The sequence below is a fragment of the Cyanistes caeruleus genome, chromosome 2 (genome assembly GCF_971803275.1).
Source record: "Cyanistes caeruleus chromosome 2, bCyaCae1.hap1.1, whole genome shotgun sequence".
NCBI lineage: Eukaryota > Metazoa > Chordata > Aves > Passeriformes > Paridae > Cyanistes > Cyanistes caeruleus.
The window spans coordinates 97,075,994-97,099,450 of NC_141702.1; the positions used below are offsets into that span (position 1 = coordinate 97,075,994).

General features: G+C 35.8%; 1 protein-coding gene across 3 annotated transcripts in view; it reads right to left on the reverse strand.

Moving 5' to 3' along the window:
• Window positions 1-23,457, reverse strand: part of UBR2 (ubiquitin protein ligase E3 component n-recognin 2) — a 56,255-nt gene that overhangs the window by 16,712 nt on the left and 16,086 nt on the right. The window contains exons 8-30 of one of the 3 annotated variants that reach the window (XM_086878469.1): window positions 23,295-23,415; window positions 20,617-20,724; window positions 19,080-19,168; window positions 18,313-18,411; window positions 18,140-18,238; window positions 15,698-15,861; window positions 15,508-15,607; window positions 14,862-14,990; window positions 13,926-14,109; window positions 12,825-12,886; window positions 11,941-12,051; window positions 9,603-9,668; window positions 8,121-8,243; window positions 7,723-7,786; window positions 7,306-7,430; window positions 5,984-6,036; window positions 5,628-5,730; window positions 5,033-5,081; window positions 4,451-4,605; window positions 2,471-2,573; window positions 1,682-1,791; window positions 1,376-1,456; window positions 432-613 (exon numbers count right to left, since the gene is read on the reverse strand). In XM_086878469.1, coding sequence (XP_086734595.1) covers window positions 432-613; window positions 1,376-1,456; window positions 1,682-1,791; window positions 2,471-2,573; window positions 4,451-4,605; window positions 5,033-5,081; window positions 5,628-5,730; window positions 5,984-6,036; window positions 7,306-7,430; window positions 7,723-7,786; window positions 8,121-8,243; window positions 9,603-9,668; window positions 11,941-12,051; window positions 12,825-12,886; window positions 13,926-14,109; window positions 14,862-14,990; window positions 15,508-15,607; window positions 15,698-15,861; window positions 18,140-18,238; window positions 18,313-18,411; window positions 19,080-19,168; window positions 20,617-20,724; window positions 23,295-23,415 — 2,480 coding nt within the window. The remainder of the gene's footprint in view (window positions 1-431; window positions 614-1,375; window positions 1,457-1,681; window positions 1,792-2,470; window positions 2,574-4,450; window positions 4,606-5,032; window positions 5,082-5,627; window positions 5,731-5,983; window positions 6,037-7,305; window positions 7,431-7,722; window positions 7,787-8,120; window positions 8,244-9,602; window positions 9,669-11,940; window positions 12,052-12,824; window positions 12,887-13,925; window positions 14,110-14,861; window positions 14,991-15,507; window positions 15,608-15,697; window positions 15,862-18,139; window positions 18,239-18,312; window positions 18,412-19,079; window positions 19,169-20,616; window positions 20,725-23,294; window positions 23,416-23,457) is intronic. The other 2 variants (XM_086878467.1, XM_086878468.1) reach the window with 2 other exon arrangements.

A 23,457-nucleotide genomic window follows, 5' to 3' on the forward strand; every position in this document is an offset into this window, starting at 1 on the left:
CCCTCCATCATCAGCATCCCTTAAGTGTCTGATATGAATTTTGAAAACACTCTCCATTTCCCCACAAAATCATTAGCATTCTCTAATTTGTATTTCCAACCACCAAGCAGATTTTCAGATTTTCTTTCAGATCTTCAACAGACATATAATCAGCCATTTCCAATTTACTATGTTTAATAGCATAGTCTCTTCAGCATTATTAATAATTTACTAGGTGATTTTGTACAGAAAAGTTTTTGCCTGTTTATATTTATCCCACAATTCTGACAGAGAGGGAGAGGGAAGCATTCAATTTACTGCTGTTTTTTTGTCTCTGAAACTAATTAATAGTTTTCCATCAAGACCAAAAAAAAAGAGCTTTTGAAAGCAGTAACAATAGGACAATCTGATGTAGACATTAATGGGAAAAAATCTAAACAAGATGCCTTTACCTATTTTCATGGACTCCGGAGGTTGAAGTATCCAGTTCCTCCAGAGTTTGCTGAAAGAGTTCTTTGTTTTCATTAATGAAGTGCCTTTGCATCTCAGACATCTGGGCCATGATCTTTTCCCTGCGCAGTCTGGCAATCTCAGCTTTTCGCTTCCTTTCAGCTTTGTCTTTATCTCGTGAACTCTGAAATAATATTGTTCACTCAGTCATTTTTAAAGACTTGCTACAACAGATTATTTATTTTAGCTACTGCAATGCGTACCTTGTACTAACCTCCAAACAATGAGAATCTCATAGAAGACAAAAGAATAGTCTACCAAAGAGTTATTTTGTGCCCTCTTTTCTTTAGCTTGTGTTCAATGCCAGGCAGAACTGCAGACCCAGAAGGGGAACCTCTCCCCCTCAGCCTTTAACTGTATTTTGTATTTCTCTTCCCTCTAAGTGTTCATAGGACAGAAGAGTAAGAGAGTGACATGTCTCATCTCTGGTGCTGCTCTCCCTCCACAGCAGCTCCATTCCTACATACACTACAGTGCTCTGTGTGCAGTACCTAGAATTTCATGTCAAGCTACACACATCAACAGAGCTTATCTGGAATGACCTGCATGGTAAAAATATATACATAACCATTTATTTTAGCAACTTTCCATGAAGTCTGAAATTACAGGACCAGCAGAAACATTTAATGCTGTGACTGTACTACAGACAATTCTAGGGAGTAAAATTGCAAAAGCTTTTGAGACTACAATATATGAAACAAAAGAAAACAGCTTAGGAACTTTGCCAATAGGTTCTTCAAACAAATGAGTTTGGTCTATAAACTGTGAAACAGATTTTCAGAAGTCACTGATGTTTCCCATGTTTGATTTAGAGCTACAGTTAGAAATACAGTCCTTAGTCACCACCCAGACCTGCTCCAGATCAGCTGTTACACATTGTTTTTACCTCCTCCATAATATTTCCTTCTGTCTCAGCCACGGGACTTGAAGAAGAGCTTTCTCTTAGCTTTTTAATAGTATTAAAAGTCTGTAAGAAAAAAAAAAAAAAAAAGTCTTTAATTTGTTTGGGACATGAAAATACAATTGTATATACTATAATCCAGACTATACAATGTGCAGTACTGGAATCCAGAACAGTAAAACTAGGTACAACAAATCGACATGGGAAATAAGGAAATCATCCCAATTTAATTAGGAAAGTTTCATAAATCTTATTTCCATGATTTTCAGTGGCAATATAAAGTATATTTACCTTCAATATCCATCTGATCATGTCCTTGTGCACTTCCAAATGAGGTGCATTTTGCAGTGTTTCTAGCATAGCTAGTATGCTGGGGGAGTTACTGGGTGCTTCTCCTGGTTCTGAGAGAAAATTTACAATTATTATACTGTTGATTATACTGTTACTGGAAAATTAATCATTCACTAACATTAAAAACAAGAAACCCCGATGCTTGTTCAGCAACTGAAGAATTCCTTCAACAAATAGGCACAATATGTAATTTTTAACTCTCCCTCACTCCAAAACTTTTCATGAATAACTTCTAAATCCTGAAAAGTTTTGCTCACTGACCATATTTTTTTACAAAAGAAATTCACTGTATGTGCTCCCTGGATGTTTTCATCTTGGGAACCTCCAATATTTTATTTTCCACTACTTTAAATGGAATTTACATGTGTTAACAAAACTAGAGGCATTAGTCAGACCATACAAAGGACAGTCAAGAGCAAAAGACTATTTAGGAATGCAACTATGATTTTTGCAATTGCACTTGATCACACGCAGCAATCTTTATTGAGATGTTACTTATAGAAGGAATTATTCAGCTTCTGGGTTTCTCCTCTAGAAAATGCCTTTAGTATTTGTACCATCATAGAATCTACACATGTATAAAGCATTTATCTATAGTCAACTTAATAACATTTTGATGGATAAACAAACAGACTCTTCTGGTAAATACAGTTACAGAAGAATAAAATATGAGATCCTGGCATTTTTGGTTATTTCAAATTTGCTAAATAATTGAATAAAAAGGCATACTTGATATTTTCTGAGTGAAGGTAAATGTTACAACATTCTCCTCACTGAGATTCTCCAAATGTTGTTTTTCTTCTTGTAGTGCCATTCCAATCAAATGCAAAACCTAGATAAAAATTACAAATTTTAGCTTGTTATACAGTAATTCATTAAGAAATAGGAAAGTCATATAATACAATTACATATTACAAATATATTTGAAGTTATTTCTATACACAGAATTCCAAAGCTACATTACACAGGAGCAACAGTGTTTATTTGAAACTTTAGAATCTACATTAAATACTTTCCTCTTTCTGATTAGTGAGTGAGAAGTCAGTACTTCTTATCTTTCTCCCTACCCCCTGCATGTTACTATTGCAAATCTCTGGACAGAAGAAGCACGAAGCAGACTTTATATATACTTTTTTTATACACAAAGTTTAGCGACAAAAAATTCAAATTTTTAAGTTAAATTTATTCTCTCTAGAAACACATTTTAAAATAATGTTAATTTTTAGGTCAGTGAAGAGCTGTAATCTCCTTGAACTTAAAAAATGTAATTACCCTATTTTAGCGTTATGATAGTCTGAATGGCATTTTGAAGCTGAGATACTTCATTCTTGGTGGTGAACTCTGTCATCAGCCATTTTGCATCCCTATAAAAACTGGCAGGATGCTCCAGACACAAAGGTTTACTGGTGCCTGGAATCAACATTGACACCCATGTAAAGAATGGATAATCACCTGAAAATCTGTAACAGAACTGGAATGCAACAGACCAAGTATCTACAGAAAAAGTGGCAAAACCTGATGAGAGTCTTGAAGTTTTTAAAATTTGTTTTAATAAACAACAGCTAATTTCTCCTCAGTCTATCACATCTATTTAACAAGATCTCACTATATATGGGGCACCTTTTGCAGATGTCTCATATCCACCTTTGCAAGTGCTTCCAAGATAAAAGTGGTTGACTTGGGAAAGATGTAGTACAACTGCATGGCACCATCACAGAGAAATGCCACAAGTTTCTGAGCAAGTGATAGGTCCCTAATGAATTTCACAGTTTGAGACTGGCTGAAGACATTTTAGTTCAGTCTAAAAAAAAAGCCAACCAACTTATTTTATTCAAAGTTACTCCAAAACAAAGCATTCTTACATTACCTAACTATAACTACATTGTTGTGATCTATAATACCAATATATCGTTCCATTTTCAATTTTTTTTTGTGTTATAAAGTACTGCTTATATTAAATTTAGCTGTAAAATGTAATATACACTCAATAAGACTGGACGTCAAAAAATTAATACTCAGTTTCAAAACTGGGTTTTTTTTTGCAAAATGTTATTTAAAAATCCATCAATATTTTTTAAAGGTTTGGAGTTGGACCCTAAACCAACAACCCTGGCCAATATAAACAGGCCCTGGATGGTAGTTCACTACTCTTCTCTGCACACTCCAGAAAATGATAATCATGACACCAAAATGTACAATAACCCTCCAGGTTTCTAAAGATCATTATAAATTGCAAGGAACAAACAGCTCAGTTAAGTTTTCCAAAGTGGACACATTTTCAAGCTGGAATATTCTTTTATGCATTTTCACGTTTTTTTTCCTAAAATGATTTAGCCTAAACTGAAAATAAGCAAAGGAACATCAAGAAAAAAAAATCAGTATCTGCTTGATATGCAACAACTCAGATTAATGACCTCTCTACCACAATAAACATTATTGCCATTGATTCAAGCAGAATTCTTCCCTCTCATGTGCATCCCATTAGAAATTTACCTGGGTCTTCCATTCACTTTTAAAAATAAAACTGCATCAGAGGCAGAGGGGTTTCCATACTTTTGCATATCAGGAAGCACCACTTCTTTCTCATTCAAAGTATTCTGGATATTTCAGACACCAAGTATACAACTCAAATCTATAAAATCATGTTAAAATGCCATAATGAGCATTCCTCCATTAGCATAAGGATTAGTTTAAATAAAAAACCCATACCCTTTGCAGCATGGACTCTGACCAGGCATAGCCGTTGTGTTCCACTGCCCACTGCAGTATAGTTCCCATTATGCACAGCATGACATCAGACTGCAGGATATTCACCAGGCTGGCAAAAAGTGGGCAGAAAGGAGGAAGAGCTGGCGGTGGAAGTGCTGAAAGGGAAATTTGGTGTGCTTGACATTTCTCCAAAATTCGCAACACCCATTTAAAATGTCTGATTTGATGGCTCAACCCAAGGCAGGAGGTTGGAACCAGATGATCTTTATGCTTTCTTCTAACCCAAACCCTTCTGTGATCCTAAGGCAGAGCACAGCTCTCAATAAAGTGTTACCAATACAGGCTGCACCATTCAACATGATTTGTGTGTACCAGAAAAGCCATAAGAATAAGCTCTTCAGAAGGCTGGTTCCATGACAAATCAGATCCCTGACTGTAGCCAGGAAGACACAAGGGAAATTGCTTGATTTCTAACCAACTTCTACTCTAGTACTGGAATAGGCTGGTAGTCTTAAATGTCAGGGCAATACACAGCTGGATATCTGATTCCCTCTTCTCCCATCTCCTCTCAAAAATAAATACCTGTATCTTCTCTGTTCTGTCTTCTCAGCTTTCTCTGTGCTTCCTCTGCCTGAAATAGAAGAACAATGCCAGCATTACTCAAAATCTGTACCGATAAAAAACTAATAAAAAAGCATTCATGCTTTACTACATTGTTACTGTTTTTTTCCAGCCTTAAATAAACATGAAAGCTTTCATGTCTCTTCAGTTTGTCTTATGTTCTACTTGTAAAGTAGGGCATGCAACTTCAAAATTAATCTTTTCTCTTGAGCCAGCCTGGATTCTTTTCCTAGCATACAACTGTAAGGCAAGCTTAAGCTAAAATGGCCATTTCCATAACGGTAAGGGAAAACACAGATTGTTTTAAATACTTCCATAAAATAAGACCCAAGGGAACTGACAGACAAGCTCCTGAATAGCCACTGATTTCAACAGCTCTGTATAGGGCACAGGATCCAGCGGCACAGAAATCGCTGCAAAAACTTGGGCAAATTTTGTTAACATTCTCAAATATCCAGCTGGTAATTCTTCTGCACAGAAGCAAACTTTGGAAAAAGGCAAACAAACCAAAAAAAAAGGCACAAAATAAACCCCAGGAAGTTAAATTCTTAGTTACCTTTGATTGCTCTGCCCTTGAAAAGTGATAGAAATACAGGTTGAAGTTCTTGGCACATTCTGGTTTTAATTCATACAGCCCTCTGCCTGTTAATCCAGGTTTTCTATAAAAAAACCAAAGCAAACAAAACTCTTTATGTCAACTGGTTCTTAATATCTGGGAATAAATAGTTATCTAGAAAAGATAACAAACACCGCCTAACAGACATTCTAGAAATTTAGTAGCAGTATTAAGAATTTTGCACTTGATTAAAGCCATGGGAAATCACCATGACTCAGCCCTCTTTCTTTCATTCTCTCATTTTCACTAATTTAGTGAATTCTAAAGTTGAATCATTAGAATAAAGGGTAACATACTTGAAACATGCCACTTCTTCAATCACACTTTCCATCCCTGTCTCTCTGTTCTCCTACATGGAATGAAAAGGCAAGACAGTGTGTTACTGGAGTTCTTGGAGTAAACACATTCAAATATCATACAATACTAGAATAAGCATGCAAAATGAATGTAGTACAAAGTAGTACATTTTACTGACATTCAAGAGAACACTAAACTATATAACATGAAAATACATTCAGGAATACCATCTCTGCAAAAGGTACTTTGAAAAAGTCATGCCATTCTAAGTGCTCCATTTGTACTGCCTTTCCTTGTCATAATGAACTTGGATGTAACAGGAACACAAGAAAACTCTAAGTGAGCTTACTCAGCACATTTTTACAATACACAGGTTTCTAGGCCTTTAAATTGAAATAAATACTGGAAAGCTAAAAAGACCAGTTACTGAAAAATGCTGAAACAAGCACAAAAGGCAGCATGAGATATCAGATCAAATATGTAACACTACTTCATACACAAATTATCTTTTAATATCCCCACCCCCTTCCTCCAATACATATTCATAGCAGTTACCAGGCCAGGGAAAAGGTATTTAGAACTGACGATACAATTTAGAACTCCAGCTTAAATAAAATTTGCTCTTTCATGCAACCCTACATTATTCTGAAATAATTTTAAAATCAGACTTTTCAAATAGTTTCAGTTTAAAATTTTTAGAAGAAAAGAAAAATATTTAATAATTAAAATTATTACCAGTACAGTAAAACATTAACTTTGGAATTTTGACTGTCTTCAGAAACAATTTTAAAAATATTTTAAAAAATATTAAAAGGAGAAAGGAAAGCAAGCTTTGCTGTCCTACAAAGTACTTATAATAGAATTCAGACAAATGAATGCTTCATGTAAATGAAGAATTTATGTTACACAAGTCATAACAGAGCGTCTGATTCCATGTCTTTTCACTTATTATTAGGCTTTAAAATATAACAGCTTATATTTCTGGATAGTTCTAACAACCCACTTCCATACACCTAATTCAGGGTGTACAAGCAGCCTTCAGAGACTGCTGGCCAGATGGCCTGATTAGAAACAGTATTAAAAAGAGAAAGTAGCTGAAGACACTCTCAGATTCCTGCCTCTTTCATATCTTGTTCCTTCTTTGCCTCTTTCCTACCCTTACCACGAGAACTATTAACTTGTACTCATGCTAACCTTGCTCTTAGCATAATCATGCTGCTCTCATTCCACATTAAGTGACATGAACTTGAAAAAGACAATTTTTCAGCAATCAGCCTTATGAAGTGGAAGTTGGTTCCCCCCTCCACATCCAATTACTTACATCTTCAGGGAGTGCCTTTACCAATTCACTGTGAGCCATTGGCCTGATGCTCAACTGATGGATAATCTCTCGCTTGATTTCATCTGTTGCATTTACCTGTCCTATTCCAGGGCTGAACCTTTCACCTGTATAAATAAAATACACTTTTACTTTTTTTTAAAAATTCTTTTAAACATTTTTTTTAATCTTTTTATCTAGAGTCTGGAAAATAAGGTGCCTTCTGAAATCTTGTGTTCACCCACCAGTGTTCAAAAATTCACTACATTGACCTAAGCTAGTTTCAAGGCTTTTCTCCTATGAAAGAAATCAGAAGTATAGGAAGTTCACAACAGGACTGAACCTGAGATAGCAATAAAAAGCGCAGACCATTAAAGAGCCTGAATTAAAAAACATTAATTCAATATATTCTGAACTTACCAACAATCATTATAATGAGGTACAGCATCTCTTCTATAAGAGTGTTATTTTGTTGAACAACATCCTGAAGTAAAACAATAAAAAAAAATTTACATTTTTCAATAATTATTCCATATGCTGAAAATATTTTTTCAGTGATTCAAAACATTGCCTGTTTTCACCCTTAGTACTCCCAAACTAAGCTATGCTAAAACAAGTCATAAGTGCAAAAACACTTTCTGACATTTGCCAGTTTGACAGATAAAAACATTTATGCATACTTCAAACTGGCCAAATGAAATTAAAACTGGATAGGTTTTGCTTTTTTATCAAGAAATAGCTCTGTCTCAGTACAACAGCATCTGATATGCTTCGAAAAACAAACTGAAGATTTTCTATTGCAGCAGTGCATAAAATACCTTGTTAGTATTTTCTGTGCTAAATCTTTTGCCGTAGTCTGGAGTACTAAATATCTGATAAAGTTCAAAGCGACTCAGCATTATCATCAGGAAGTGATTTGGATCCATCATAGACACACCTGTCTATTAAAGAAAAAAAAGATTATAAAGAGAAAACAGATCGGGTGTTATCATACGATGTTTGCATATTTATACATGATGTTCACTGTATATTCTCTATAAAATTAATTCCTCTCTCAATCCAACACATGAAGACTTAAATATTTAAGTTAACTCTCTCAGGACACCAAAACCAGAAGTGTAAGCCCATTTGACAAGCAGAATCCTATGCTTTATCAAGAATTTCTGATGCCCTTTTAAGGGCATCATGCAAAGTATTCAGGGTTACTCCTTCTATCTTAAGCAGTCTAAACAAACTTCAGGGAAAGACTTTGTTTTTATCTCTAAAATTTTGTTCCTGCTGGCTTATCTTCTAGCAGGCAAAATGTTACTTAGTACATACCACTGAAGATTTTAACAACAAATTCCAGTCCTCTAAAGAAAGGCTGAAGATTGTAGTGCAAAGCTTCCAAAACCTTCTTGGTAAGAAAAATACTGAAGTTTCAGTACAGAACAAACATTAATGTTCAGATTTGCCCATTTCTGAGTATTACTGGCTAAAGTTTTTTCTGTTTATTAAACATGGTATCTAAGTTTGCCAACTACAAATCTTTATTGTTAATTTACTATTGCTAATGGGCTCATCTCTAAAAGATAATAAATATCCAAGAAAGCTACAGGCTATCTAACCAAATGGGCAGCTGAAAATGATCATTAAAAATCAGTGGCATATCAAGCCTCAGGGAACTATGTCTGAAAACAGAAGTAACTTGGGGCATGTTTATCCTATTGGGTATTGCTGCCTCTAGTTAAGATCTCGGGGACATCATGAGAAAATATTTTGCTGTCCAGGTGAACTATGCACCCAGAGCTGCAAATTTTAGATTATATTGCTCTCAATGCAGAAGCATTGCATCTGTGATAGAGCAAAATGGACTGCCACGTGTGCAAAATCTCTTCTGAAGGGGAAAAACAAAAAATTTAACACATACACTGAATGCATTTCTGACAACATGCAGACTCATGCAACTGCCAGTAGACACCCATTAGTTAAAATATTACATTCTTGAAAATATGGCATATATACACTAAACAGAAAATTCTGCACTTTTTGAAGTGTAGCTAAAAACAAGTATTAAATTCTTAAATTTATTTATGTATTAAATTTAAATAAAAATATTTAAATAAAATTAACTTTAAATAACGATAGATATTTCCTTTAAAAATTATGCCATAATTATGTAGAAAAAGTAAGAAAATTGAAGTCCTTCCACAAAAAAAATAAGACTTTTTTTTCCTTAAAATGGTTCTAATGAAGATAAAAATAAACACAAAGACATCCTGAAAATACTTGAAAAAATGTAAACTGGTATACATGATTACCTGAAGCATTACTATGTCCTTGTCAAACATCTCCCTCCTGCACTTCACATTATGATAGTAATAAATCTGAAAAAAATACCAAAACACCACACCACAATCATTAACAAAGATAATATTTAACCTAAAACTATTTTAGTTTTGTAAAAAATAAACTTTGCTACACTGTGTTCATAAACAAAAAATGAATCTGTAATTTGAAAAAATTACAGATCTGGAAAATTTGAAGCAAATTTTAAAAAAATTATACAATTCTATGTGTATGCAAAAAAAGCTTTTTAATAAAGCACAGGACAATCACAGTTGCTGGCTGGGTTGTAGTTTTGCAATGTCTGGATTGCATAAACTTACAAGCAAAAATATTTTTGACCTCTTTAGCTTATGTTTTAATATATTGGTTTAGCAATTAACTGTTTGAAATTCACAGGAGAGAAAGCCCTTGCAGTTGGAGAAATGTTTTTTCCTTCACTCCATGAATTGCTCTTTAATCATTTGAGATACCATCTTTCAGGAATTGGCAGTGTCAGCAAAATGTTAATATTGTGACAGAGCTATACTTAACCCAAACCATCCCAGGAAGGAACTCAACAAGACTGAGACAGGCAGCAGCAACACTGCATGACACTGAAAGGTCGGAAAATTTTATTCTACCACAGTCGAGACAAAATAAATAGAGCTGACAAATTTCTGCCTGGAAAAAAACTTCAGTGTGCTAAAGTCTCCTCTAGACACATACCATTTCCACCAGAATTACATGAAGGACAGCTAGGCATGCCTTCCCTTTCTTCTCTATCCTAATAACCCACACATTTGTAATAATCCACACAGAACACGATGCCTATTCCTATTATCTGCGAAGATCCAAAAGGAGCTGTCTGAACATGAGCTCTCCTCATAGCTGAAGTAAAGAGAAAGGACTTGCAGACTGTGGGAGTTAACTAAACCAAGTTCTTAACTTCAGGATCCCAACAACCAGGGGAAACTAACACAGAGACTTGTTTCACTACCAAAAGCTATGCTGAAATTCCTGATTTGATATGGGTCTACTGCACTGTGGGCACCACTATAATTGTACATAACTAGAGCTCTTTTTGCTGTAATGACAACAAGGACACCAACTTATGAAGATCCTTCAAGATGCATCAGAATATAATATATTTGAACAACTTAATTCAGTCTCCTAGTAAATATACATTGAAATTACCTAATGGAGATGAGGGCTGACAGGACTGAAGGAATTTTCTTGCAAATAAATCAAGTTAACACCTCACAGAATTAAACCCTATTCCTGTTGTAATTTAAGTCTTGCTGAGAAAATCACTTGAGACAATCACCCTGGTGGGTGGTATTGACACCACAGTACCCATTTTATAGCTGTTATGCTTGAAACACCTAATTTATACAAACACTGAGAACATAAGTTTAGAAATGAAAGTCTCCAGAAGTAGTAGAGCTAAAAGCCAAGAAACATTTAGTCCTACATAGCTTCTAATGCTTTGTGGGGTCCTGAGATTTCAATTACTTTATAAATATAAATAGTCATGATATCATAATGCTGCACATTTTTATATCTGAGACACTTTTATGTGGAGGTGATAAATGCATTACCATGGATGCACAGATCTAATTCTGCACTTCCAACTGCTGCTGGACAGTACACATTAAAAAAAGCCATTTTAACTTCATAAACTGAGCACTAAGTTCAGTGGCTACTGAGGCAGTCCTGAAACGAAAAAGCAACTTCTGACTAAATAAAAAAAAAAAGTCAAAGATCAGTTGAAAAGCAAAAATACTCAGATGACGTCAGTGCTGATAGAAATGCCTACCTCACATTGCCTTCCATAAGACTGACATAAGTACATTTTCAAATCAATACAGGAAAAGAAGATTTTGAGGTTGTAAAGACCAAGAGCTCCCTCCATACTCAGCACTGGTGAGGTCTCACCTTGAGTGCTGTGTCCAAATGGGGGCCCTTCACTTCAAGAAATACACTGAGGTTCTTCCAGGAAACCAGCAAGAGAACAAGAGAACACAGCCTCAGGTTGTGCCAGGGGAGGTTCAGTTTGGACACTGGGAAGAATTTCTTCATGGAAAGGGGTGTTAAAAATTGAAATGGACTGCCCAGGGAGGTAGTGGAGCCACCAGCCCTGGAGGTCTACAAGATGTGACTGGACATGGCCCTTAGTGCTGTGGTCTAGTTCACAAGGTGGTGTTTGGCCAAGGGTTGGAACCCTTGTTGGAACCAATGATATCAGAGGTCTTGTTCAACCTTATCGATTCTGTGATATTAGCCTGAAAGAGGTATCAAGAAAGAGTGATTCTACAGCTACTGTGCACTTACCTGATTAACCAGAGAGAAGCCATTCCTTCTCCACATCCCTGCATGCACTTGGGCACATAGGACTAGGCATCGTAGAGGATGTTCTATTAACATAGGTGGGCTAAGTTCACTCTGCATTAAGAAAATGCAATATTTTGATGTATATAGAGAAAATAAAGGAAAATGGGACTGAAATGATGGAAGATTATATTTGTGATCACTAAAATATTTGGGCACTACAAAAGACAAGCAAATCCAACAAAAGAAAAGTTAGATGAGCCTATTCACAATCTTTCAAATTGTTGTTAATCACCCTTACATTCCGTCTTTGCTCCACAAAATTACTGCGCGAGGGCTTTAGTTTATTCCTAAAGACAGCAGCCTTCATATTTTAAAACATCAACACCAGCAATTTAATAACACTGTACTTTCATTTCTTTCATTCAAAGGTTAAGTACTACTTCTTTCCAAAGACACTGAGATTTCTTCTCCCAGTTAGATTTTATCCTCTTTTATTTTACATTTTTTGACTACCCCTTAAAGAAACAGCATATCAATAAAGCAGTCAGAAAGCAAGAAACAGCTGGGGAAGAAAATTAGAACCCAGCCCAAGGAGAAGGAATCAGATCCTGACTGGGGTTCCTAAAAGCAGTTTCTTCTACGAAAAGGAGGTCATGCAACCTGAGTCTTAGTTACTTTAGCAAGCAATAATGATCACCTACGCTCATGAATATCTGGATATTAATCTTTTAAGAGGCAATTTTATGTATTAAATGTATTCTCTCTTAGTAGAATTCATGGTACAAAGGTCCTTTGTTTTGTTTAATACCATCCTACACTTACAAGACCAATTTCACGTTCAGCATTAATTATATTTAATGAATATACTACATTTAATGACATACCAAGGGCAGCAGCTCTGGAAACTTGTATGCCACTTCAGTTTTACTCAGCAAAACATGCAAGCCTAGGTAAAGACACAGAAAAAACATACAGAAAATTACATACAATAGTTTATGTAATTCAATGAGGACAAAAAAATTAATCTAATTTACTCTCGGACCATTGTCCGGACACAGATACAGGTCTGCAAATTTATCACCTCAGAGCTACACAGCTATTACCTGAAGAAACAAGCTACAAAGAATACATTTTAAGAGAATTGAAGTTTTCCCATTGTAACTGTATAAACCTTGCAGTACCAGTGAGATTTCTGCCTTTTTTTTTGACTCTGTCATGTCCCTGCAGTGAGAGCCAAGAGTCCTTGGTCTGTCTCGACAATCATTACAGCAGATACCTCACCCCTTTTATCAGTCCTTGGGGGGTTTATAAAATACCTCAGGAACCAGAATAAGGCCCCTACAAAACACATTATGGTTTTCTGGTTTGCTCTCTTTTGAAGTTACAAGGACTTTGCTCAAAGATTCAAATATTCAAATATTTGACACAGAGCTGTATGGAACTTTACCTAAGAATTTTATTTTTTCACTTCATTATTTGTGAATTTATTTCTACCACGTTCCTTCTGATTCTGTAAACTAAAATTCACAAAGCTTTTTTCAACACAACTGCTGAACAAGATAGGCACAATATGAAGAGAAAGGCATAGCTCGGTTTTCTGGTGACACATCTGTTTGATAAATCTGTTCTCTAACAGAATGTTGATTAGTCTATTCAATCTGGCAGCTAAACATATTCCAAAACAGTCAACCACAGTCCATATTTTGTCGTAATTCTTTTGCATCACTCAAGTGGCAAAAGCAGCAGTAGCTGCCTATAATACAAATCCAGAGGCATGAGACAATCTTCCCCAGCCTGAATGATAACAAGTTCTCTGGTGCTTGAGAACATCTGCCCTAGAAGCTACCAAACAGCTAGAAAATGGCCAAAATTCATCTTATTCAAGCATTAAACAATGCTTGTGTGTGTCTTCAGGTACACAAAAATACAAATCACATCTACAGAACATTTTTTCATTTTCTGAAATATTTTCCAACTGTTCATACCTGCAAGTAAACGAGACACTGGGAGATGAATGCTGACTTTTTCCTGAGAAACGCAGTATCTGATGGTCTCAACTGAATGTCCACACATACTGAGGACAATAGGCTGTTCTCCATCAGTAAATCCACTATGACACTGCATCAATACAGTCAGGCATTTCTTGTAAGCTTCAATCAGTACTTTTTCCTAAAAGAAATATTGCAGTTTACTAAGATTATGAAAAAACTACAGCTCTGAAAAATAATACAGACAACGTAAAAAAGACCACAAAGGGCTTGCAATTTTTACCTTTAACAACAGTCCTGCAAAATTAAGATAAGAAATCCAACAAAAGAGCCAAATTAAGGAGGGCACAAACTGCAAAATTCGTACTGGTATGTCTGATTAGAAAAATACCCACTAGGATGTTGTTTGGGTTTGGGGGTTTTTTGTAACTAGCATGATGATAACTTGCTGAGCAATGATCATGCTAGGCTAGTAAAACCTGCACATTAACTACCAGTAACAAATTAAAGCCAGCCTGAACGTTCAGGTATTCCAGGATCACTTATTCCACAGTCATATTTTACCAGGCTCAAGTTCTGAAATCCTGAAACTTGAAACACTTATGGAGTAGAAACATGATTTATTATCAATAAATATTTGGTAGATCCAGGGCTTACTCCCTCCTCTTTGAAAATTATAACCTGATAGTGTTGTGATAATCACAGTCTTCAGATGTGTGATAAAACTCTGCAGTATTTGTAAAAGGCTTATCTACAGTCTTATGAATTGGTCAGTACAAACCACACTTGTGCTTAAATACAGAAAAGATTTGCATTTGCTCATAGAAGATGTCCTTGGCTTATGGTAAAGTTGCATTTAGGTCAATTTTTACATGTACTAATATTTGGGTTTTATCTCTCTTCACACAGAAAAACAATTGAGAAGGAACATACATCTAATGCACACCAGTCCTGCATCATTGAAATAACAAGTGTTAATTTCATCTGCAGTGTAAATGCAGCTTCCCACTCTGGTTCCATTTCAATGTGTTGTCCTACTTGACGAGTTATTGGATCCATACCCTAAAACAAAAAGAATTATACATTTCAACAATGTATCACTGAAATACACTGACAGCATTAGCAGAGATGTGAGACAGTGGTTAGCTGTCCTTATAAACATATTGTTGCTGCAACAGGTAGAAAGAACTCTGGGGGAATGAAAGGGAATGAAACCACAAGTGAAGAGGTCTATTTGTGTGTCAGGAACAATTTATTCCTCAACACAAGGAGGAACTGCTGACACTTAAGATTAACCAAATTTTGCTCACTGTATTGTCTTGTCTGCCTCTACAAGTCCGAAATATGCCCCAAATTAAACTACTCATTTTGAACTGCTCTTCCTTTTTATTGACCTCTACAACAAAAGTTTAAAAAGTGAGACAAGATGTTATGTTTTAGGAAAACACAATGGCTCCAAAAGTGATACTGCACTGAAGTTATAAAATGAAGAGTAGATCAAATTTCTTCTCTTTTGACATTATTATTGCTAACTTCCTGGTTAAATTTTGCGAAATTTTTAATTCACAGATTTACATACCTGCATACATTTGAGTAATTCTAAGAAGGCATCAAAACCCTCCAGGAACTTGCGTCTCAAGTCATCTGACCACTCTGTTGGCTTACTTATCAACACGTATCTGGGGAGATTAGAAAGATACAAGTGTTCATTTTTGATTTGTTTTTTTTTTAACTCCTCAACTTCTCAAATCAGCACATAGTATACTTACTTGAGATCCAAAATAAGGCTCTGGACACGTCTGAATTTGAAAGCCTGCAGAGCAGTGTAACGTTCAAACTGAAACCTCCCTTGGATGTCACGGTGCCTTAAGTGGTCCATGAAAGTTTTGATGATAGTGGTCATGAGATTCTCTTCTGTTATTAGCATTCGAGCCTAGGCCAAAGTACATTGAAATTTGCTGTAATTAACAGACACAGCTAACAAGATTTTCACACTGCACCATGAAGTTTATAAAATACATTATTTTTTTAATCCAAAAGAATTACATCAATAATTAGAACAGAACATTGAAAAGCACTCTTTTCACAGAATCACAGAAGACAAAAAAAAGGAATCTATTAAAAAATTATCATAAGCCAGATTTCTTTTTTCAGATCCTTTCTGTACATTAGACTGTCTGTGGTAAGGCCCCTGTTAACCTATATAATTATGGCACAAGACATGTTATTATGTGTCTTATAATTAACTTGTACCTCCCTTTAAGTATGTGTTGCCTCCTCTCAGATAGTTTGAGCACTTGAGGGGAGTCACAGCTCTTCTGTTTTCTGTTTATAAACTGTAAAGAGCTGTGGTGAGCAGAGCCTCTTCTGAACCAGTAAGGAGCTTCACATGCAACTTCTACATGGAAATTTCACTAAATAACCTCTTATTTCCCTCAAGGTTGACTGCATATATCCATGTGTTGTATGAAACAAATCAGCAAAGTTTGACAAAGATTGTCTTCATCACCCAGCCTAACCTAATCCAACTTCACAACAGAGGAGAAGGCACTAAGTTACTGCCAGCTCCTACTCATGAACACTTCCACAGTTCCCCCAGTCTGCTGCTTCTCCAGGTTAAATGGGATGAGCATTGCAGTCCTTGGCTCTGGCTACTAGACTCAATAAGATTGGCCACTCTGATCTACCACAGTGACATTGTGGCTCTTGACTAAAGCTTCCAGGTTCTACAGCTGCTAATGATAATCCAAAATAGTTTCTAAAATACTACTGCAGTGGGGGAAAAGAATCTAGTGATTAACATTTTCCCCCCAAAATATCATCACCAACAGAGCTGCCCATCCACCCTTAAACCAAAGAACCGCAATTCCTTGTGAGCTCAAACTCTTAAATCATTAAGATCAGTCTGAAAATGTTACTACAAGATGGTGTGGTGGTTTAAATCATTTAACTTTCTCATTTAGTTATGAATGAGTGGCTATAAATATATTAAAAATAATACTTATTTCACATGATAGAAGCTTATCATAATCACTTTCATGTTGTCAATTTATTCCATCATTCTGCACTACAGACAAAATGCATTTGCTTTGCTTTTTCGCATGCTTTTATAACAGAACACATATAAAAGGGGCACTGCAATTACTCTGCCCTGGGAAATGTTTAAAATTACTTTTTCAAAAAGTATGTATTGATACACATATTGTACCACCCCATCGGCCAAAGGGAATAATACCATAACCATCTGAATAAAATTAGTTGATTAAGTCTCACTGTAAGTCTGAATATTGCCAACATTCTTACTGAAAGCATCAAAATTGGAAGAGGCAATACGATATTGTATTGAACCATGGGAACAAAATCCTGAGCCCCTGTTGAATTCCCATGAATAACATCCATCTCTAAGAAACTGAACAAGTTTGCTAAGTATTGTGATTATTGAATTTAAGAGCTCAATGAAGCTTATTAAATTTGGGAGGATTCAGAAGCATTCATTTTTTAAACAATTCTGGGTAATAAAATCAGACTTTTATTCCAGTACAGCTCCAAATTTTAATTTTTCTAGTTCATAATGCAAGCAAAGACAAACTTAAATGGAGACTGGAACACAAAAAAAAAAGTTTCCCAAACAAGCTGGTGAAAGACCAGCAGATTTAGTGAGCTGGGAGAAGTCACAGTGCTTGTAGCACCGAAACAAAAGTTAACTGGAAATCTAAAAGATGACACTGTCTTGAGCCTCAAAGTACCAAAGGAAGTAGGGAGTATCATGAGAAAATTCTTGCTTGCACTTGTGTTGATTGGAAAATGAACATAAAGTGGATCACTTACAAACTGCACCAGAATGGTGCTCTGAAACCATGATATTCAAACCATAATATAGATTTCTACAAACAGGAAATGTGGCTCAGTATGATGAGGAGTTTGAATGTTACGTGTATGTATCTCTATGAAGTATGAAAGTACCTTTCTAAAAAAAAGTAAAAAAAAAGTGTAAAAAGAAAAAACAGAAACACCCAGCCCACTGTGGGAAGCCAGACTGAAACTTCCCACTGTTGAATGTTTTAACTTCTAAACCCATAGCAATGTATGCAAACAGTCTGACTGTTCTGCATTTCCACAGTAATGTTAAAGAAATCTGCAGCCTTGATTTATGAACCTTGAGAGGCTTTTTAACAAACAAAGATTTCCTTTTTTGGTCTTTTAGTACTTACAAGAGAAGGCACTGTGAATATCTGTATCGAGAGGTCAGCAATTGAGAACTCTCTGTCGTGGTCATCTTTCATAAAATCACTCTGCAATCGCTCATAGTTCTATTAAGAAGGAGGCAAAAAAAGGCAAGGAGTGCCAACTATCAGTTTTTAAAAGAAAGACAGGCACTACTCACCAGAGTAGGTACAGTGAAGAGTTGGACAGACAGAGCAGCCACCGATACTGCCCGTTCGTGATCATCCTCCATATAATCTCTCTGCAACTGCCGGTAATTCTAAACAACAAGGGGAAATTCACCTCTAATCCACACTGACCTGATTTTTTAACTTAAATGTCTGCTCTGGGAAACTTTAATGCCATGAGAAAGGGAAGACTAACTCTAATGGATTATTATATGGGTATTTTGTACAAAGAATATGACAACTTAATCTGCTCACATGTGAGATCTACTCACTCTCATTTCCACGATAAAGGCTAGTATTTTATTTTCTACTCAAGAGTCTGCAGCAGAGTGAGCAGAATTTCGCAGTGCTGATTTAAAGCATTTCAAATACCAGTTACTGCAGAAATACTAATCAGCGTAACCAAATTTCAGCACTATTTCTGAGCAGTGCTATAACAGCTTACACCTCAACAATGAGCAGCGATTAGCTCTTAAAAAGTGACAGCCTGCATAGCTGATGGTGAAGACAAAAACATCTGAACTGCTTTAGTTCTGGGGCATCTGAAAGGCCATTTCCTTCCCAGGAGATGAGATGCCATTATAACTAATATACTGAAGAGTAAAGTAAGATTTCCAGCATTTCATTTCAAGTTTTCACTTCCATAAAAAGGAAAAAAAAAATATCGAGTAACAGTTCATTTAAATCACTGTATGCTAACTAGACTCTCTTCACTAGACAGTTTTAGCATTTAATGGCTCTTTGTACGAAAGATACTTACTCTTGCAAAGCGGATAGCAAAAAGTTTCTTGTATTTCAAATCCATAAGAAGACTGCTCATGAATAACTGGTGATACACATTTCTGGCCCCTGTCAAGAAAAATGAATGAGATGCTGCATGTCACTGTTTTCTATCAACATATTATGGAAAATTTAGAAAAGTAAACTTCCACAGAATGAGGTAAATCTGCATTTCAGAGTAGAAGCTGCTTTGATTAAGTCTGTCGGGTGGTAGCAATGGATGAAGAAGAATAATAAACCAAAATTCTTCAAGAGGCATTATTTATTACTCCTGTATAAGATAACACTGCTGAATGGGAATGTATATCATTAAATATAAGGGAAATCAGCAAAACAAGAAGAAACTCTGTTCCTCCTCAGGATAAACAGAGGATTTAGACAGAAAAAGAAGAGAACACTATTATGAGAAGTCTTGGGAACTGCAAATAATTTTCCTAATTGTGAACATCACCATAAAATAAGTGTTAAGCTATCTCTGAGTATCTAGTCTGTCTGGACAGCCTCCTGGACAGTATTATCAATACAAATTATATTAATCTCTATGTGGCTAGGAAACAAATACACACATGCATAATTTCTTCTGTAGGTGGTCACTTTTAAGTCAAAAGCTATGACACTATTTCCTTAATGGAGAGGAACTATGGAATACAAGAAAAAGTAGATAAATATTCATGTTGAAATAGAAGTGCAAAAGTTACTCCTTGCTTACATGAAAGACATTATCCTAACAAAACCTGTATTAAAAACGTTGTAATGTTCCACAAAAGCGGTACTTTTCAGATTACAAAATTTGCAGTGCCAGGACTTCATTCTCAAGATAAACAAAACTTAAAATAATAATTTTCTCCATGCTACATCCACTTTCCACCTTATTTCTTACTTATTTTATTGGTACTCCAAGGAAGGTCCACAGGCAGACATACTGCATCATTCCCTACCTGTCCTTTGTACTTCTCTTTCTTATATCTGGCCTTACACACCCTTTCAGGATATCAAATCAGACGTGGAATCAATGAGGGAATAGAAATTAACTCCCTCCCTTTCCTCAAAGTTACAACTTTTCTAGCTAATTCCATTACATCAAGCAGCCTTCCAAAGTTTTAAGAGCTCTAAAACAACAGAAGAGTAGTTTTCACTGAATGTTCTAAGACTCTGCCTTATCCCTTAAAAACAGGCATTTTGGTAGATATGAAATGGATGCTAAGATCCTATACAAACACCCAATTTCTCTACTGTTTAATCAATTTCCCTTAACTATCACTGTCATTTGCATATCGAAGTCAGTCTTCATTTCAGACCACTTTGAAAAATTAGACCTAAAACCAACTCCATCTCCCAACGGTCTCTATATTTTCTTGTCTTAAATATATTTGGGAGTGTATCACGAAGGGAGAGATTGTAACAAATTAGGAAAACTATCCATAATACACCACAGTAAAAATGATCAAACATTAGCAGATACAGTAAAACTTAGGCATAGCATTCTTTAGCAGTTTCCAGAACTTGAGAAAACTCACCTTTCCACAGTTTAGAATCATACAGCATCAACTTATCTACAAGAGAAGAATTTTCACCATCTGGCCCTTCTTGCAAACCAACCTGACACAATATTCGGCGAAGGCCATCTTAATGAAGAGAAATGGCACAAGTTAGCTACAGCTCAGACTCAAACGTGTTATTTTGACATCCTGAAATTTTCATACAACACAAAAGCCCTCACACTGTCCTCTTTTCCATGACAACTGAGTAACAGCACTCACATTTTGCTGATACAAACACAAATATTTCATACCTTGCAAGTTTCATGGCCTGCCTTATGGAACATAGAAACATAGTGAAAATTGCCAAATGCAATGATTTGATATAAAGTTATCAAATATTTATTTGATGGCTTACTAAAATAACAAACAGTTATACAGCAGACTAATTTTCTAGGTTTTAGTTTTCCTGATAAGGCTCCTATGAAAAGGAAAATATAATTCATATATGAAATTACTCATATATTCATGTAGGGGCTTTTTGTTTTCACCTAGGAGTTGCTATCATTTCAAGGCTTCTCTGCATATTTTTTCTAATGGAAAGAAGCAATAATTGCAATTATATGAACACATAAGTTGTTATATGCTTGTATCTGACACAGAGCACAGCCCAGACATGGTCCTATTAAGAATGTTCAACCTGGCTTTGCACTGCAAGTAGTGCATATTTCCTGAGAACTATGGGACTTACAGAGCCCTTACTTTCACACCCAGCTTGGCATCTCAGCTCCTCAGGCAGAGTGGGCAGCGGTTTAGTGCCTTGTGCCATGTGCTACGTGGTGCAGTAATATACACTCTGAGAACTCATACAGCATTTTGGGGTTATTCCTTTTTGTCTTGCAGAGATCAATTCCAACAACTGTTATGAAGGACAACAAATTAAGGGAAACTACTGCATTGGTCAGCAATTGTCAAACAGACACTTATTCCTGAAGTGGCATTTGCTGAAGTGACATAGGAAGGACATAGTGGTCAAACTTCTGATGAAGTTCCAAAAGAAGGTTTTTTCTTTTTTAGTGACAAGAATTCGTCATTTCTGTGAGAGCAATCATCCAAACTAACTGCCACCGCAGAAGACTCCTCCATCTATCACTCAGCCTTTGTTCAGAGACATTTCAGTACAATCACCCAAGCAGTGCATCTCTATCACCCCAAGTTACAGATGACTGGTAACAGACAAACACATTTAAAACACTGAGCAGAATTTCATTTTTTGGGTGTGTGTTAAAAAGCTAAAGGAAACCAAGTCTTTCAGAAGTGCATTTCACAGAACCAGACTCAGAGTACAAGACCGCATCCCAAGACATGGAAGGCAGTTCAAGCAAATGAGCACACTGGTCAAAGACAAAATGTACATGTGCTGTTTAAAGCCAAACATGCCTTTTGCCCTTCTGAATCATAAAGAACTCGGCATTAAACAAGCTGAAGTCTTCAGAAACACTACACACACAACCCAAACAAAATTCAGTGTTTTCTTCTGTAACTTGAGATGCTATTGACATATTTAAGTTACTTCTTTGTAACTGTCATTTAGCACTGAAAATTAATGACTGTGGCACAAGGCACAAATGACATGGCACAAGACTGGGCTTATAATGAGAAAGACAGCGCCTGCTTACATGTTTTACTGAAAGGGAAATTTATCACAGAAATAAACTATCTTCATAACTCCTTTCTATTAATTCCTACTGTTTATCAGCAACACTGGAAAATAGTTGAACTGCTACCCTAAGTTTTGCTCAAAAGTTTGATTTACTTATCTTTAAAACTTAAACATAAACCACTTATATTTCAAAAACAAGGACATGTTATAAAGACTCTGTGCATGAAATCTTGGCTAGTTGTCCAACTATCAGTCTAATAAAACAGTCTCTGAAGAAATGTTGCATCTATGCAAAACATACATGCAATATAACAGCCAAGCATGCTTTGCTAATACTTCTTGCTAACACTTCCAGATGAAAAAAAATACAAATTGCAAGGGGGTCTGTATCTACATTTCTTCATATCAGCAGTTTGTTACTTTTCCTTTTATTCCCCCTTATACCCTACATTTTCACAATCTTATGATTTACCAGGATAAAGGGGGAACCAAGTCAAAACAAAAACTGAGCACTCCCATAAAATCTGACACTGTGCATCTTGATTCCTTTGAAGAAGCCTCTTTAAAAAAATCTGATTAAGACTTTGTAAGCTCTTATACTTACCAAAACCCTCCACAATTCCTTGCATTTTCTCTGTTCTACTTAGCAAAAAATCTGAAGCAATCACTTTCGTCATCATTCATCAAATTACTTCTGAATAATTTTGTTTTATCTAATCAGACAGGTTATTTTCAGCTTACTGCATTCACTTAAAAAGAAGTAGGGACTGAAAAAATAGCTTTTTAGCATACTGCATTTGACAGCAAGTCTCAGCTTCTGTTCAACTAAACAACTAAAAAGAAAAGACTACGTAAGACTGGTAGCACTTTCACATGGAAGTTAAAATTCAGAACAGCACTCCAGTAAGAGAAAACAGAATGAAGTCTGACAAGTTATTAATAGCTTTGCCTTATACATTACATATCTGAAGTAAGTAGACAAAATTGCTTCAGCAAAATCAGCTCCTCTCACAAATATTCTCTAAATTATCTCAAAAAGGCTAATTTTGCCCACCTGAATATCCAATAACACTGCCAAGCCAAGTTAGAAGCTTCAGACCAAAGCTCTGATGGGCAACAATAGATGAATGCATAACTTGCACTTTCAATGGCTTTGTCTGACGACTGGTATTTCTCTTAAAAAGAAAAGGAAAAAGGAGGCAATGCATATTTATGTG